This window comes from Pleurodeles waltl, chromosome 5 (genome assembly GCF_031143425.1).
Source record: "Pleurodeles waltl isolate 20211129_DDA chromosome 5, aPleWal1.hap1.20221129, whole genome shotgun sequence".
In the NCBI taxonomy this organism is placed as follows: Eukaryota; Metazoa; Chordata; class Amphibia; order Caudata; family Salamandridae; genus Pleurodeles; species Pleurodeles waltl.
The window spans coordinates 1,769,700,222-1,769,717,480 of record NC_090444.1 but is presented as its reverse complement, the minus strand read 5'-3'; the positions used below and the strand labels follow the sequence as shown (position 1 = coordinate 1,769,717,480).

At 45.8% G+C, this 17,259-nt stretch overlaps 1 protein-coding gene across 1 annotated transcript in view; it reads left to right on the top strand.

The window, feature by feature from the left end:
- Positions 1-3,426: 3,426 nt before the first annotated feature.
- DNAH14 (dynein axonemal heavy chain 14) overlaps positions 3,427-17,259 on the top strand; it is a 923,784-nt gene continuing 909,951 nt past the window's right edge. The window contains exons 1-2 of the mRNA XM_069236199.1: positions 3,427-3,616; positions 11,212-11,376. Coding sequence (XP_069092300.1) covers positions 3,614-3,616; positions 11,212-11,376 — 168 coding nt within the window. The 5' untranslated portion in view covers positions 3,427-3,613. The remainder of the gene's footprint in view (positions 3,617-11,211; positions 11,377-17,259) is intronic.

Below are 17,259 nucleotides of genomic sequence, written 5' to 3'. Positions count from 1 at the left end.
AATGACAAAAATCCGACATACAAAAGTCAAGTTATGAATTTTTAAAGATTAAACTCAAAAATAGCGCTTAGAAACACAAAATGCTTCGAAGAGGTGTTAGCACGGCGTCGTGACGGAGTCGTTCCCAACAAGCTGACACCAGCGGCGCCGGACACGGAGTCGCGTAGATCCCCAGGCACAGTACCTTTCTTGAAGAGTGAAAACAAGTCGATGCGCGAAGTCGGGGATCGCGGCGTCGGTGCGAAATGTTGAATCCGCACACTTTGAGCGGTGTCGGTCACGACGTGGTGCGGCAACTTCCACAGAGTCGCGGACTTCAGCGGGCTGCAGCGGCGTCGGGCCTGCAAAGGTCGTCGCGTTCCAGCGAAGATTACGGAGTCGGTTGCAGACAGCATCACCGGATTCAGCAGCGGCGTCGGTCCGAAGTCGATTTTCTTGGATTTCCACCAGCTTTCCTTTCAAGGGCCCAGGGACTGGATAGGGCACCACTTTTCAGAGCAGGAGTCTCTCCAGAGACTCCAGGTGCTGGCAGAGAGACAGGCGTCTTTGCTGTCCCTGAGACTTCAAACAACAGAAGGCAAGCTCTAAATCAAGCCCTTGGAGATTTCTTCACAAGATGGAAGGCACACAAAGTCCAGTCTTTGCCCTCTCACTCTGGCAGAAGCAGCAACTGCAGGATAGCTCCACAAAGCACAGTCACAGGCAGGGCAGCACTTCTACTCAGCTCTTCAGCTCTCCTGCAGGCAGAGGTTCCTCTTGTTTCCAGAAGTGTTCTAAAGTCTGTGGTTTTGGGTGCCCTTCTTATACCCAATTTCTCCTTTGAAGTAGGTCTACTTCAAAGTAAAGTCTTTTTTAAATGTGAAATCCTGCCTTTCCCAGGCCAGGCCCCAGACACTCACCAGGGGGTCGGAGACGGCATTGTGTGAGGACAGGCACAGCCCTTTCAGGTGTAAGTGACCACTCCTCCCCACCCTCCTAGCATAGATGGCTCATCAGGAAATGCAGACTACACCCCAGCCCCTTGTGTCACTGTCTAGTGTGAGGTGCAACCAGCCCAACTGTCAAACTGACCCAGACAGGGAATCCACAAACAGGCAGAGTCACAGAAATGGAATAAGCAAGAAAATGCACACTTTGTAAAAGTGACATTTTCAAACACACAATCTTAAAATCAACTTTACTAAAAGATGTATTTTTAAATTGTGAGCTCAGAGACCCCAAACTCCACATGTCCATCCGCTCCCAAAGGGAATCTACACTTTAATCAGATTTAAAGGTAGCCCCCATGTTAACCTATGAGAGGGACAGGCCTTGCAACTGTGAAAAACGAATTTAGCAATAATTCACTGTCAGGACATATAAAACACATTACTATATGTCCTACCTTAACCATACACTGCACTCTGCCCTCTGGGCTACCTAGGGCCTACCTTAGGGGTGCCTTACATGTAAGAAAAGGGAAGGTTTAGGCCTGGCAAGTGGATACACTTGCCACATCGAATTTTCAGTTAAAACTGCACACACAGACACTGCAGTGGCAGGTCTGAGACATGATTACAGAGCTACTTATGTGGGTGGCACAAACAGTGCTGCAGGCCGACTAGTAGCATTTGATTTACAGGCCCTGGCACCTCTAGTGCACTGTACTAGGGACTTACTAGTAAATCAAATATGCCAATCCTGGAAAAACCAATTAACCATACAATTTACACAGAGAGCATATGCACTTTAGCACTGGTTAGCAGTGGTAAAGTGCTCAGAGTTCAAAAGCCAAGAGCAACAGGTCAGAAAAAATAGGAGGCAGGAGGCAAAAAAATTGGGGATGACCCTGCATAAGCAAAAAAGTCCAACAGGAAGATTTTACTATTCGAGATATCCAGTGGTGCTACAAGAAAAGCAGTAACCTACAGAATAAATCAGTAGGGTTGGCAAGTACGATAATGCACAGTAAGGGGTATTCACAAAACATAATGCCAAATCCTCTGACCCACCACCCCCTACCTTCATCACCCCTCAAGCACTTTCATTACCATTTGTCTCCCTTGAGACTGGATACTGTAATGGGGAAGGTTTATGGCATTCATGTTCTTGTATCTCTACTTGTGGTACGAGGACGTGCATGCCAAATCTGAAATCCACCAGTGGTGCAAGATCCCACTCTGCAGGTGAACTTTTAAAAAAAGGTTGGATTAATGCTTTTTATGCGTTAGGCATTTTTTCCAGCCAGACCTATACTTTATGGCAACTCTATGCAGCAAAGGCTTAATCGCCTGAGCAGACATTGTAAATAGATATAAGGCCATTAAATCTCTATAAAACTAAACACCATCAAGCTTCATCCACTCATGAGGCTTATTTTACAGCACATATCAGTGAATAAGTCACTAGTATGTTGAGTAAGAACAGGAACTCATTCAGAGAGGAACACTTCTCTTTAGGCGTTCCAGTTGTTACTAAAACTATCTTTAAACGCTGCGAGTTTAGGAAATAGAAGGGCGGGACCGATCTGCTTTGTTAAACATAGTCAGGACTAATGGAATTATACGTTTGTGCGGCCGCGGCATTTTTTTTTTTTTTCATAGTTAAAGATTTGCGGCATTCACCAGATACGTCATCATCTGCTGTATTATCTGCAGATTTTAACAAAACAAATGTTTCTAGTTCAAAAGTTACTAAAAACACAGTAACACACGTTGCCACGCAGTGGAAGGCCGTTTGCAAAGGTTGACTGGTCACTTTTCTGTTGCTTATAGCATATATTTGGGTGTTGGATTGGTACTACTACTTCTCAAGAAAAACGAAATGCTTTTAATTGGAGAGTACCGGCCCTTCTGGAAACCAAGCAGGTACTCTGGTACACAGTACCTGCACTTCTATTTTTCCATTTCAAGCACTGGGTACTAATGAGGTGAGACCAAAGCCCAGTGTTAACGAGAGTAAAAATGACAATGTAATGACATAATACTATCACAAAACGTGTATGCCACCTTACTCTGCATAATCTGCCTTTTCTTGCCGCATAATTTAGTCAACCATGGCGCATAATTTGGCGCTCCCCTCCTGCACAATTCCAGTGGCCCTGGACATAATGCCAAAGCATACAGGTGGCCACCTGCGACACCAGCCTGTCGTGACTTTTTTGCCAGCACCAACTTGCATTGTGGGACTTGAAGTTTTGCGTTTCAGCAAACGTGAAGGTGTTATCAGCCGGGCGTGCTAAATCTATTCTCCTAAACTGTACTCTAAGGCAGGGTAGAGCTCGCAGAACAAGGCTGGGTTTATGAACACGGTTATAAGTGCCTGCTAACTGAGTCAGCCACGTGCCACTGATTTTCCGGGTTGCCTTTCTAGTGGCACTTTTGACACTCCGTGGAGCTTGTTTTCGCGGGAGGGCTGGCCGCGCGGGTTGTTTGGGGTCTCCTTGGCGACGGGAGGCGGTGCTGCCAAGCCATCCTCCGTGAGCCGGGGAAACTTTGCTAAGTTTGCAAAGTGTCACGGAACAGGCGGGGATTTCGGAGATTTGGGGGTCACAGACCCAGTCTCGACCCCAGCAAAGAACTGAGAACCCCCGGGACCCTGGAGGAAAGCCCAATCCGCTTCAATCTGTGTAATAATGGTAGGTCTCTCGAGTCTAAGCTAATCTTCCCTTCATCGCTCTAACGAAACTTCCTGCTGGTGCAGCGTTGCTCGTCCTCGTTCTTCGTTTGCTGTTACAATATGACACATTCCCCGTGTTTTAGTTAATGTTACCTTGCATTCTGGGATGTGTAGTTTCGATTTCACTACCAAAAGTTTGAGCTCAGAAATCCCAGCATGCAAAGTGTGTTTGTCGTCTACCAAAACCCTACCTCGAGTTAGCAAAACTAAAACCTGCTACCCAAAATGGACTGCTCTTGGTCTCACCCCTGACGTGGAAGCTGCCATCAGAAATCACATCGATTACATCACTGGTGACTTTACGGTGTGCCTTTATTGTTGGCATGAACACAGCACATTTTTTTGGATATGTATCATTATTTAATAATATTTTGTTAAGTCCAGTTATTCTTTGGTATAAACATTGCGAGTTCACACACAGTTCCTTTGGGTGATAGTTTTGTTCTTGATAGCAGTGTCATGAGTTTTGTCTAGCAGACTGTAATGGCAAATGAAAGTTGTTTTTCTTCTTTTTTGTTTTTTTTTAGATTTGGAACCATAATGTCACGCTTCACTTTAACTGTTTCTCCCACGAACATATATGGATATTGAACAGAAGGCCACATAGTGGCTGCTACCCTAGCCTTAAATCAGACTTTCCTGATTTTGCTAATAATGTGGGCGCTTTTGGGCAGATCTGCTGAAAACATATACAAAAATGGTTATTCCCTCTGGGTTCTTCATGGCAAGATTTGTGCTCGTCCCTCAATCGAGGGCGAAGGAATTCCCATTTTAACTTTCATAGAATTCTTAGCTCCTTCATAAGGAAAAAGTTACTGAACGGAATTGCACTGAACGTGGCTTGAAAGTAGAAGTTGTATCAAAGAAAGTGGTTGTGCTTGGTTTTGAAAAATTAGCAATAAAAAGTGTTTCGATTTTTGTATGAAAATACCAAATGCACAAGACGTGCAGACCTAATTTTTTTTTTTTTTTAAAGATCGAATCTGATTGGACACGGGCGCTTTCGCTTCTGCCGTCCCCTGTGGGTCCGCAAACCCAGTGTAAGGTCTTCAGAACCGCAGTCCTCTGATTGGCTGGCAACATCCGGAATTATGTTTCAGTTGCCTTTATAGGATGTGGGGAGCAGGCCCGGTTCCAGGATGGCCACGAGGAAGCATGGGTGGGCCAGGAAGTTGAACAGGATTACCAAGCATTTTATAGGTGTTTGATTTCCTGCTGTGGACATGCAGGGTAGCTTTGTAGGGGCATGAGGAACATACTGTACCGGCTGTGCCAACTAGTTTTATTCTGTATTTCTGGGGCTTTGTAGCTGTGTGATCTTCTGCTCTCTTTGCCTCTCTCTCCATGCACCTCATCCTCTGACTCCTCCCATCACTTGCCCTCCACCTCACACTCTCATTTCCCTGCTTCATCCTTTCTCCCCACCTTATCCTCCTTTCTCCTTGCAGTGCCCTCCTTTCTGTCTGCCTTACACCCCTCCTCGCTCTTTCCACCTCACCTTCTGCTTTTACTCCCCCTCTCCATCCTCTTACTGTGCATCGGCCCCCTCTTTCTCCACCTCACCCTTCTCTCTCCAGCTTATCTTTCTGGCTTGCCCTCCCCTCCTCCCAGTCTCTGCCCCATCCTCCTCTGTCTTTCCAACCCACCATCTTCCCTCTCTTCCTCATTATCCTCCCTCTGACTCACACCCCTCTATGTCCCCCCAACTCCTACCCACCAGCCTCTCCTTACTTTGCTTCCCCTTTTCATCTCTCCACCTCACTGTGCTCTCCCTCCACCTCACTGTGCTCTCCCTCCATCTCACTGTGCTCTCCCTCCACCTCACAGCCTCTCCCGCCACTTCACTGTGCTCTCCCGCCACTTCACAGCCTCTCCCTCCACCTCACAGCCTCTCCCTCCACTTCACTGTGCTCTCCCTCCACTTCACTGTGCTCTCCCTCCACCTCACAGTCCCCTCCCTCCACCTCACAGTCCCCTCCCTCCACCTCACAGTCTTCTGTCAGCTTCACCTCCCCTGTTGCTGTTTGTGGGGTAAAGTCTGGAAGGAAGGGGGCTCGATCTGCTACTGTGCAAGAGTGAGTGACTGCACTTGTGCAGGTGTGCGTAACCAGACCTCACTCTCCTGCTTCCCTGAATGTTTCTTCACTGGTAACTCTCAACTTTTGAACAGTGGCAGCAGCGAGGCCTGTATTATATCAGTCATTCTCATGACTGTGCACAAGATTTACAGAAATCTGGGCGATATTTGCATTTCAAAGAGATTGTGAGGAGAAGTGCAACGTTTAAAGTTGTGGATAGCGGCTACTGCTGCACGTTTACTCCAAAGAAAGTGTGATAACAATTGGAAGACCGGACAAAGTTAGCAACCTAAGGAGAACCAACCAACTTCAAAGGTGTGTCTGTTTTTACCCTTAGAACAGAGCTTCTGAGGCGGAGGACTGGACTTCTCATTGAGTGGCTATTTTCTCAAAGAATGTTTGGTTGTCAGTTTCTTGAGCGGAATGTATATTAAGGGGAACTAGGAGAAAATTACAGTTAATGTGATTGCCTCAAATCTGAACTGTTTCTCCTAAATTGTGACCAGCAAGTTGCTGTCTCTTCCATGTTCTCTTCCTCTTTCCCACTAGTCTCTCCTAGTCTCACCACCCTCTCTTTCTCCATCACTCTCCCCGCTTGTCCTTTTTGTTCTATCAACCTCCTCTAGTGACTTAATCCTCCTTCTCTGGTCCCTCCCCACCATCACTCACTCATCACCCTTCTTTCCGGCCACTTTTCTTCCCCATCATACTCATCCTTCAACAGCGTCATCCTTTGCCTTCACTCTTCCCGACCGCTCTCCCTCTACTCGCCTCTGATTGCTCCCCTCTCAGTAAAGGCCTACCCATTGCCAAGCTCCCATCAAACACTTCACTTATCATCCTCCTGCCCCGTCTTGCCCCACGTCATCACCTTACTTCATCAGACACCTCTTTCATCCTCCCTCAACCTCCTCTCACAGCACCTTTACTGCCCCCTCTTCTCTAATCAACCCTGTCAGTGCTTAACTTATCAAAAGTTAAGTGCAGCATCCCAAACTATTCCTCAAGAGGCCACTGCGGCTTGCACCACACACGGGCCCTTCCAAAGCTGCCAAATATCAAAACTAAATCCACCCACTTACCATCAGACTCCTCCTACAGGTGTGACTGTGACAATTTGGGCTTTACCAAGCGACCTAAAGGTATAAGAATGGCCTGTGCACACAGGTGATATTATTACAGATATCAGATTGTTAAACAGTCGGCTCCTGTGCTCTTTTAAAAATAGACTGACAGCGCCACCACATGGTGGACTGCATAAATATGTGCAAATGCCGAGCACCGGCAAACATCAGCACAAATTAAGTACTCTTCTCTGTCGTGATAATTTTTTCTTTTCCCTTCTACTCGCTGTTTTCCTTTTATTTCACCTAGATCTTTCTTTGCCATTCTTTTGTCTTCGATACTACCTTTATCTTACTCTCATCTTTTCTACCTCTTCTCCTCTAATCACCCCTCTTCCCCAGTCTCTCATCTCTGTGCCCCTTCACCTTTTCCTTTTGATCAGATTTTAGAATATATGATCTTGCTCTCAGCCCTTTAGCATCACAGCTATGAAAACTGTGGCCCTGTGTTTTTCAAAACTTTTAATGAAAGGATCCGGTCGCGTCCAGAGCTGCTAATTACTCAAACGCTAACAGCATTTAGAGATCTAAGTGAGGCATGCACTCTACCTTTCAAAATGCCCCGAAACATCACTATTATGTGAAGCACAAATAACTGTGTTTATCGAATTCAGGGACACCTGACACCTCAGATTTCTTTTATCGTTGACTGGATATAAAAGTTATTCACAATGCTTACTTTCCCACTTTTGGGTCGGAAATAAAAGGCTGAATAGCAAGATTTAAACTTGTGAAGGCACAGATTGTAGGAACGTCTCAGTAGCAAGTGCAATAACCCACTAAATTATTTTATCAGTTTAGGACCCGTTACAGCAGTGCTAGGATCCGTTTCTAGCCACTGATATAGCCAAAAGAGAATGTTTTGAGAGTGAATAAATTCACAGTCACTGAGGCCCCAAAGTGTGTTATATGTCTCAAGTTTCTTTTGATAATATGAGCATCCCAGGGATATTGGGAGTAGGCAGGGCAACAGCAGCACGTTTCCAGGCCTGCACAAGAGAGCCGCCGCTTCTGTTCAATGTCAGAGAAGCCTGGCTAAAGTCTTTTCACAACAGGAAAATCAAAACCTGTGACATTGGCAGCTTTTTTTAATAAACGCTAAAGTTTAAGCATGGTGTAACGTCAGTCGCGAAGGTGGTTGCTATCGTGCACATGCGAATAGCCGGGGTCAGGGCTCCCCTGCTGTTCAAGTATCCCCGGGCTTTGGTGCTATCCATAAAAGCTAAACAGGTAAACTAAGAAAGTGGGGCTACATGCGCCCCAGGTGACTCAGTGAGAACAAGGAAAGAACTGTTTTTCTAACTGTACTAGGCCCTGGGGGGCCTTGGGGTCACTGTGGGAGGGCCTGGCCCACCTAGCCCCTCCTCTAGAACCGGGCCTGGTGGGGACACTGCCCCTTGTCTTGGAAAAGAATAGAATGGGCACCAAAGGGTGCCGGGTGAGCACCTAAGGGTGTAGGGTGAGTACATCCCCCATGACCACTAGGACATGTGGGGATGTTCCAAAGGGATTCCTATGTGAATGAAACAAATGGATAAAAATGGTCATTTTGAAGTTGGGTGTGCCCTTCCTGGGGCTGAGAATAACCTCCCCTCCCAGTCCAACCCCACGGTTCATGAATCCTTGCTGGGGACTGCAAACCCATGCGAAGATTCACGAGAAAGGGACTGCAAACACATGGCAAACTTCATGGACCCATGCTGGCCCATATGTGGGTTCTGCAAATCATGGTTGTGAAGGTTCACAAAGGTTCACAAATCCTGAGAAAGGATCAGCACAAAAAATAGACAAAAAACAAAGCCTGCGGGGGTGAGTGGTGTAGGGGTCAGTTGCAGGCCCTGTGGCCAACCTCCACTGCTCAGCGCAGCCTGATCGAAGGCAGCGTGCATTGGGGGTTGAAACTAGTGGCAGGTTGGGAACAGGGCTAGGCAGTAGGTCAGGCATGTGTCCAACATTTGCTGTGCACGATTGAAGGCCATATGTAACTTGGATTGGACACCCGCCGTGGGTTTGGCACAGAGCCTGCCACTAACCCCCGGTGGGCACAGCTGAAGGCTGCGCACAGGGGGGCTTAGCTGTATGTAGGAGGTGTCTGGATGTGGTGTCTGATCATAAATACCAGAAGTCCACTGAAAAAACAAAGGTTGAAGAGAAGTTATTTTTTGCTTTGGTTACAAGACATCAATGTATGTTTAAAAAAACTCACAAAAAATGCAAAGCGCAATTATGTTTGCAGTGCAAAACCCAGGGGCAACTGGCAATCACCAGTTCTAGTTAAACTAACCATAACTGGTTTCTCAGTTATGCACTGGTATTGACCATACATATGACAACTTTAATGACATGTTAAATACGCAATGAATGACATCAAAGATAACAACCCTCGTTACATCATTGATTACGTAACTGATGACGGCATCAAGAGGTACCAATACTGTGCCTTTGGCCGTGCGCGCTGGGGGTGGCTGCAGGATCCCGCCATGTGCCCAACCTCCTGTGAGTTATCAACTCACTGCACATGGTCTTCGGCAGCGCACAGCGGGGGTTAGCCACAGGACCTGACCTTCACATTAACTAATGGTTTCCTGAGTCTTTAGATATTTAGTTCATGGTATATAATCCCAGTTGAGGTCTAATCAGTGGTTTCTTCACCGGGCTGGAGTTATTCATTTTTAGAGAATCTGCCTAGCAGCCCTCCTCCCTTGCTTCGTGAGGGCCCTGCCCCTTTTCTCTCTGTAAACAAAAGAACTAGTAAGGATGCTTCCTGCAAGGTATTTATTTTCACGTGGACTGAATTTGAACCTGATTTGTATTGTCTCAGACCCTTAGGGAGACCACCCCTCCTCTTTTACATGTGCATTGGCCTTTTACTCAGGTATTCCTCCAATGGCTACTAGATATCCCTCCCTGGCTACTGCTCTCCGATGGGAAGAGAAACCATGTGCACCATGTAAGTGAGCTCTGCCTCCTCAACTCTCAGGGAAGAGGGACAAACAACGAAGCTCTGCTTGAGGATTACTTGCGGGCTTGAGCTACACTGGGGAACGGGTACAAGTTATCCTTTGGTTTGCAGTCAGACTCCCAAACCAACCATATTCTTCTGCTGCACCTGCATGTGGGAGCATGAGGCGTTCTCCCTGTGCCTGCACATGGTCTTGTGCTGCAGCCGAGGAAGTGTGAATCAAAAAGGCACTCCATGATCAGCCACAGGCAGCTTCCTCACCCACCAGTAAACACTACAGTCACAGCCATAGGGACTGCAGATTGAAGGGAATGTAAGATTGAGTGCCACACGTGTCAAGGGAAGTTTACACCTTGCAGCAGTGCGTTCTCCCCTGAAAGTCCATTCTTCCAGGATGCAACACAACAGTCCCCTGCAATTCTGGGCAGATAGTTCTTCCCTATCACCCCAGCTTCTCTTATCTCCTAAACACCAATGACACCCAAGTCCTCTTCCAGTTCTCTCTCATTCCTCATCTGTAAACTCACTTCAATAACTGTTTCATTGCCATCCAGTGCAAGATAGCTCTGCACTTCCTCATGCTCCTCATCACTGACTCTCCCAACTTCTCTCATCTCTTTCACCCTGGTGCAATTTAACTTTCTTATCATTATCTGCAAACAATCATTTAAAGTGATTTATAAAATAGATTACAATTAATGTAATTACATTTTAATAAAAATAATGTTACATTCATTTTTAAAATCAATAAAGGTTAAACATTTTAAAACAAGTATGTTTTATTTGAGATTGTTTTTTAATATTCAATTAATTTAGTTAATATTTTTAATTTAATTTAGTTAATTTAATATTTTTTCCTACGGGGTTTCATTTTAAGCCCCTGCCTCCATTATTTGCAGTGGGAAGTTTCAGTCCCAGTGGTTTGCAATGTGTTGTGATGGGCTTTGCCACCTCTGAGCTGAAGTACATTTACTACTGTTTTGGGTCCTTTTTTTGCTGTACCAACTTTAGGAGTGCAGTTTGTGAATAGCAATGGCTTATTCTTTTGTGGCTGAGTGTCTGTACCTCCTTAAACCCCTGCTCGCCTCATTAAACCTTTCCTTACTCCTCTAAACCCCTCTCATTTAGTAATAAGTATGCCCCTTTTTCCAGCCACTCCTCCGGTCCCCCAAGTAGTATACATACGCGTGTGATGTTCTCCCAATAAAATAGATAGGAGAGGTGGAGGTGGAGATTTACACTAGTAGGTTTTATATTGTATTTTATAGTAAGTAGTAATTACTTTTTAAAACATTGTTTGTTCTATAAACAAACTAGCCTATTCTGAAAGGATAGTACATTGAAAAACTGTTATTTAAATATTCTTACATTATCTTCTATTAAACTTTAGGATCAAAGACGTGGTACCCAAATGTTTGAGCCACGCCCACAAGAAAAAAACCTGCTTCCCCGGTTACATTGCCGATCCGAGAGCTCTGATGTGCTGCAGATGGTGTCACAAAAAAATATTGTTGGCAAACTAAGTGTCAGCATAAAGGACGATCGAAGCTTGCAGGTAACTTAATAATTATTGTATTGAAATAAATCCTAGTGTGTGGATGAGGCCCTAGTCGTGTACGCCAACTTGGCGTGTCCCAGAACCCCTAAAGCACCATATTATACTACAAAGATGCCTCCATCTAGAGACCCTTTATGAGTTGCTTGTAATGTCCAATAATCTTGGTAATAGGAGTTGCCGGGCTCATCAGGATTAAAGCAAAGCAGGAAAATGCAGTAAACCTGTGGACTTAAATTTCCCCTGCTCACAGCAGGCCTAAATGCATCTGGGGTTCAGGAATAATCAGGGGGAGACGATTCACGAAGTCAGATCCCTTGTTTAGTCTTCTAGTGGCATGTTTTTTGCTCCACGCCGTTGCTGTGGTGCAATGGTAACTCTGGAGGAGGGAATTTTCATAATGGCACTGAGAGCCTTAGTTGACGATGAGGAACGTGAAAAATTAGATAACATGTTGTCCTTTTATCAGACTGGATGCAGTGACAGGTGGGGTGGAGTTTCAAAAACAGCACTATGAGTGTGTTGGTGGGTGAGGGGGAAATTGGTGCTATAGCTGGAGATGTCCAGTGGTTGATCATGTTCTTTGCTCTTAACACTTTTCCCCCTGGTTCTTAAGAGCATGACCACACAATTATATCTACATGCTGTTTGTGCTTAACGGAGGCAACCTAGTCCACCTTCTACTTGTTAAGTGTTTTGACCTGCTTGGGAAAGGGATATCCTGATAATAATATACCAAAGCATTGCTAGAAGCAAATCACTGGAAACTCCTTTGGACAACCAGTGGCCTAAAGATGCATAGAGTTATTATTACACCAAAGACTGACCCCATTTCACCAAAAAGAGTAGACATGCAGCATATTTTTTGTGTTAGAGTTTTACTTCCACTGCATCTACTTAACCACCATGCACAATTCAGTTTTGTTCCAAAAGCTGTGTCAAAATATGGAACTAGGAATTAATTTGGCCTGTTTTTTTAGCCCTCGTGCCTTCATAATAGGAAATTCTTTATTCTGTCCTTTGAATATATGTAACATTTAATCAGATTGTAATGAGGTATAGGAAATTTATAATTTTATTTTGCCTGCCCCACAATTGATTTTAACATTTTGGAATCTGGACGTCTGTTTTTTGACCTCTGGAAATGGAACAAACTTTTTAGCTTTACAATGTTACAGCTGTAATTCTGTTGAAATATTTTGACCAGCTACTCGAAGTTCAAATATGGGATGCAAGAGTGAAGGAGATATTTTCTTCACCTGAATTAAAAAAATGTAAAATCTTTTTAAAAAACACGTTTGTGTGACAGGCTGCGAATGCCTCCTTTAAAGGTGCAACATAAAAATCTGTATTCCTAGTTTTGCACAGGGTGAAGATAAATACTACACATTTGATTTGCCTACATAAATTACTATAGCAAGATAAATGGAAACATCATATTTTGATGACCTACACTCATTGCCTATGCTTTCTAGGGTGTCATAGTGTCTGCCTGAAGTGATACTGTTAACTAAGGGATATACTGATTTATCTGGCTGACCTCCTAAGATGCATGCTTCCTATTCCATGTTTACACCTAATCTCCCCCCAAGGGCAGCAGTGTCCTACTGCCTGCTTGTAAAGTCCTGCCGGTAGAATGCACTGTCAAGAGGGAGGGACACTTACTGCACAAGGTCACATATTCTTTTCTCTGGATAGAGGTGACTCCCTAGACACTCAGGGTCCCCACAGCATGAAATGAGAGGAGCTGGAACCTGAATCCGTGGTGATTTCCTATATTTTTTGTAGACAAAGCTGAGATCATCTTGGTAGGAGTTTGGAAAGAAATAGGAGAAATGATTCAGACGTAACGCATTTTGTATTTCTGTAGAGCAAAGGAAAATGGGATAGCTCTTGCAGTGAAGAGTATTTCTGAAACAGCCCAGTCACACTGCTGAAAACATTAGTCAAAGAAACCGTGAGAACTTTACTTTGATTTGCTCAATGGTTGGTTTCCAGTCACAGACTGGTTTAACCTTTATTTGGTTTCTTTCAGACAGAGAGCTGCTTGGTGCTATACGATTTGGTTTCTTCTTATAGAATAATTCCTATATCCCTGAGGACTATAGAGAGAATTATTTTTCCAGCTTCCTTTTTTATCTCTGGGACTGTAAAACCGCCTCCCAGGAACATGCTGTCCAGTTCCCATTCGGTGGAGCCTGCTTGTTCTGCAGAACATCTCTCCAAATCTGAAGAGTGTAGATCAGCTTTCTTATGTGAAACCTCCTATGTCTGGAAGGTAAAGAACTGTGTGTGTTATCTCAGGATGTTGGAGCTATGGCATAGGAACCAGGGAACCAGTTCTAGCTAGACATTTTGCTGTAGGATTAAACTGGAGTGGTGGGGACCCTTCCTATGACTTGTCTCGAGACCCTCATGGGTGATTTTCTGCGCTCTATAAGTGTTTGATTAAAACTATGGCCTACTGTTCAAAGAAAGTATAGATGCTCTTAGAGAACCAGGAAAGATGTTCCAGTACTTGTCTGGTGCATTAGGACTTATAAATTTTTCCTCTTTGGGCGACTGTGACAAGGTGCCTAGTCTATTCACAAAGGGTAGACCACCCTGGATACATTTTAGTATTTGACTACACTGTGATTTTGACTACCAACTATGAGGTGGCTGCAGAACCACAAAAAAGGGGTTTCCAGAATTTGTAGAGTTCAGAAGGTAAAACGTTCCTAAGGGACAGACTTCAGGTTGGATGCGGTCTGGCGTAACTGTGATGAACCACCAGTTTTCATTGCTAGTTGCCTGTGATGTGTGGTGGGTACCACTGTCTTGGTCTATCGCACCCCATTGCTTGACACTTGTTAGAAATGGGGTCTTTGGTTGGCAGTCAGGTTACCCCCTGTCCAAACAAGGACCCTCATTCTAGTCAGGGTAAAGGAGAACCCCTGCTCAACCCCTTGGTAGCTTGGCATGAGCAGGCAGGCTTAACTTCAGATGCAATGTGTAAAGTATTTGTACCAACACACACAGTAGTACAGTGAAACACTACAAAATGGACACCATAGAAATATAGGTAATATTTATCTAAATCAAACAAGACCAAAACGACAAAAATCCAACAAACACAAGTCAAGATACGAGTTTAAAAAATAATAAGAGTCTTAATCCTTAGAAAACAGTGAGAATGCTGTTGTTACACAAAGTACCTGGTTAGCGTAAGAAATAAAGCTGTGCGTCGGAAAAGGTTAGCGATGCGTCGAATCCTTACTCGCAAGTGAGGCCATGCGTCATTTCCTCCTCCGGTCGGGTCAGTGATACGTGATTTTTCTCCCTTGTAAGAGGGCGATGTGTGGATTTCCTCGGGGCACCTCAGATACATGCAGAGTCGGGTTGACTTGGACGCCCAGGGACGATGCATAGAAAATGCGGTCGCACGGTGTTAGAAAACCGCTCTCCGTGGGGTTTGTGTCGTTATCAGCCTCCGTAAGCGGGTGTTGCGCGTCGTTTCTCCAGCCGCGATGCATCGATCTCCCAGCCGCGATGCAGGTGGAGCGTCAATTTCAGCCGCAAAGCTGCTGGTGCGTCATTTATCAGCCGCGTTGTGGAAGGTGCATCGTAAATTTCCCCCCTCTGCGTTCTGTGCGTGGCTTTTCAGATCTTGTCTGCCAGCTTCTCCTTTCAAGGGCCCAGAGACTGGCTAGGGCACCACTTGGCAGGGCAGGAGACTCAGCAGAGAGTCCAGGTGCTGGCAGGGGGGAGCCTTTAACAGCAGGTGGCAAGCTCAGTTCAAGCTCTTGGAGATTCTTCTAAAGCATGAATGCACAACAAAGTCCAGTCTTTGTCCCCTTTCACAGGCAGAAGCAGCAACTGCAGGATAGCCGAACAAAGCACAGTCACAGGCAGGGGCAGCACTTCTCTTCAGCTCTTCTCCTTGGCAGAGGTTCCTCTTGAATCCAGAAGTGATCTTGACGTAATCTAAAGTCTGGGGTTTTGGGTCCAATACTTATACCCCTTTCTGCCTTTGAAGTAGGCAAACTTCAAAGGGAATTCTCTCTTGTTTACAGGATCCTGCCCAGGCCAGGCCCCAGACACACACCAGGGGTTTGGAGACTACATTGTGAGAGGACAGGCACAGCCCATTCAGGTGTAAGTGACCACTCCACCCTCCACTCTAGCACAGCATTAAGATATACAGGGGTAGCGCATTGGAGGAGCAGGAGGAGGGGCCATACGTCAGGGCAAGGAGCCCTTTAAAACATTTGTTGCGCTCCCGCCGCCGCGGGTAGCACATTGGAGGAGCAGGAGGAGGGGCCATACGTCCGGGCAAGGAGCCCTTTAAAACATTTGTTGCGCTCCCGCCGCCGCGGGTAGCGCATTGGAGGAGTAGGAGGAGGGGCCATACGTCAGGGCAAGGAGCCCTTTAAAACATTCGTTGCGCTCCCGCCGCCGCGGGTAGCGCATTGGAGGAGCAGGAGGAGGGGCCATACGTCAGGGCAAGGAGCCCTTTAAAACATTCGTTGCGCTCCCGCCGCGGGACGCGCGCGGGCGGCGCCCGGGCCAAGGGCGGGCCCGTCCTTAGCCCGTCAGAGACCGGAGGAGGCTGGGCTGGGCCCCCTCTTTCACCTGCAGTAAGAGATCTACTTGTTATTTAAGAGAGTATAGATTATAGCACTATTCTACACTTCCTAAATTGAGAAACCTATTTTTTACTCAGCCCTTCCATCATTAGTCCCTCCTCTAAGTTCTCCCACTGCAACTGCAATTTGGTCATAATTCGGAGGGTCCCACTAAACAAGTACATAGAAGCGCGTCATTCGAGGGGAGGAGCAGTCAGGGCAGGAGCCCTTAAACTTTGCTCTGCGCCCATCCTGAGGCCGGAGGCAGGGCCAGTTACTCCAGTGACAGGACACTGAACTCAAAAGAAAGTGAGCTGTTTTCCCTTTCTTTTTTCTTTCATCACTGTATTTTGTGTTTATTTTATTTTACTGGCATCTTCCAAATATGGGGAAAAGGAAGGCTATAGATTTACCAGCGCAATCCAAGGGCACTAAAATTGCAAAAAAAACGCCCAAGTAGACCCTTGAATCTAGGTATACCCAACGGGTCTAACCCATTGGATGAAATAGACCTCCTAGTTAAAGAAGTTGAATCTATGTTAGGTACACAAACAACTGTAAGGGCAAATAATTCAAAGAGAGGATAGGAAAATCCCAGATATATTTAAAAAGAAGGGGTCAAGGGATTCTATAGACACCATAACAGGGGATGATGGAGATGGAGGCCCGCATAACTGTAGGGGCTCCTTCCCAAAACCCCCTAATAACATAGCGAGTCCTCCAGTATCCCAGTGGGGTCTCCTACATGTACCACATACACCAACTCTCCCACCACTGACACCGGTGATCAAGGTGGTCCCTAGCTTATTCTGTACTAACCGCTTTGAACCTCTATCAGCAATAGAGGATTCGCCCGTGCCCACGAGTGTGCCCAAGTGCAAGCCAGTAGTTGGCATACCCAACCCTAGTGTTATCTCACCGATCCCCCAGTTCGAGTCGGAAGGTAAAGAACCAGCAGCTAGTAGAGACAACCTCGCTACAGTCCTTCAGAGAGTCGATGAAGTTAAGGGATTGGTTTTAGTACTAATAGATCTTATGAAGAGCAACCATGTTTGTGCAGGGTTTTGTAAAGTTTGCGGGGAGGTTAGGGGGGAAGAAGCTTTCCCATCATCTGCCCCAACAAAGGGGATGGAGTCAAGGGATAATTTTTGTCTCCCCAATAGAGGGGGGACAGCTCCTCAAGGGAGGGAAGATTATCGCTGTGATCCCAATATTGACAATATGAGGCCCAGAAGGAGGTCTACAAATGTACCTAGATACGGAGACCGCCAAGGTA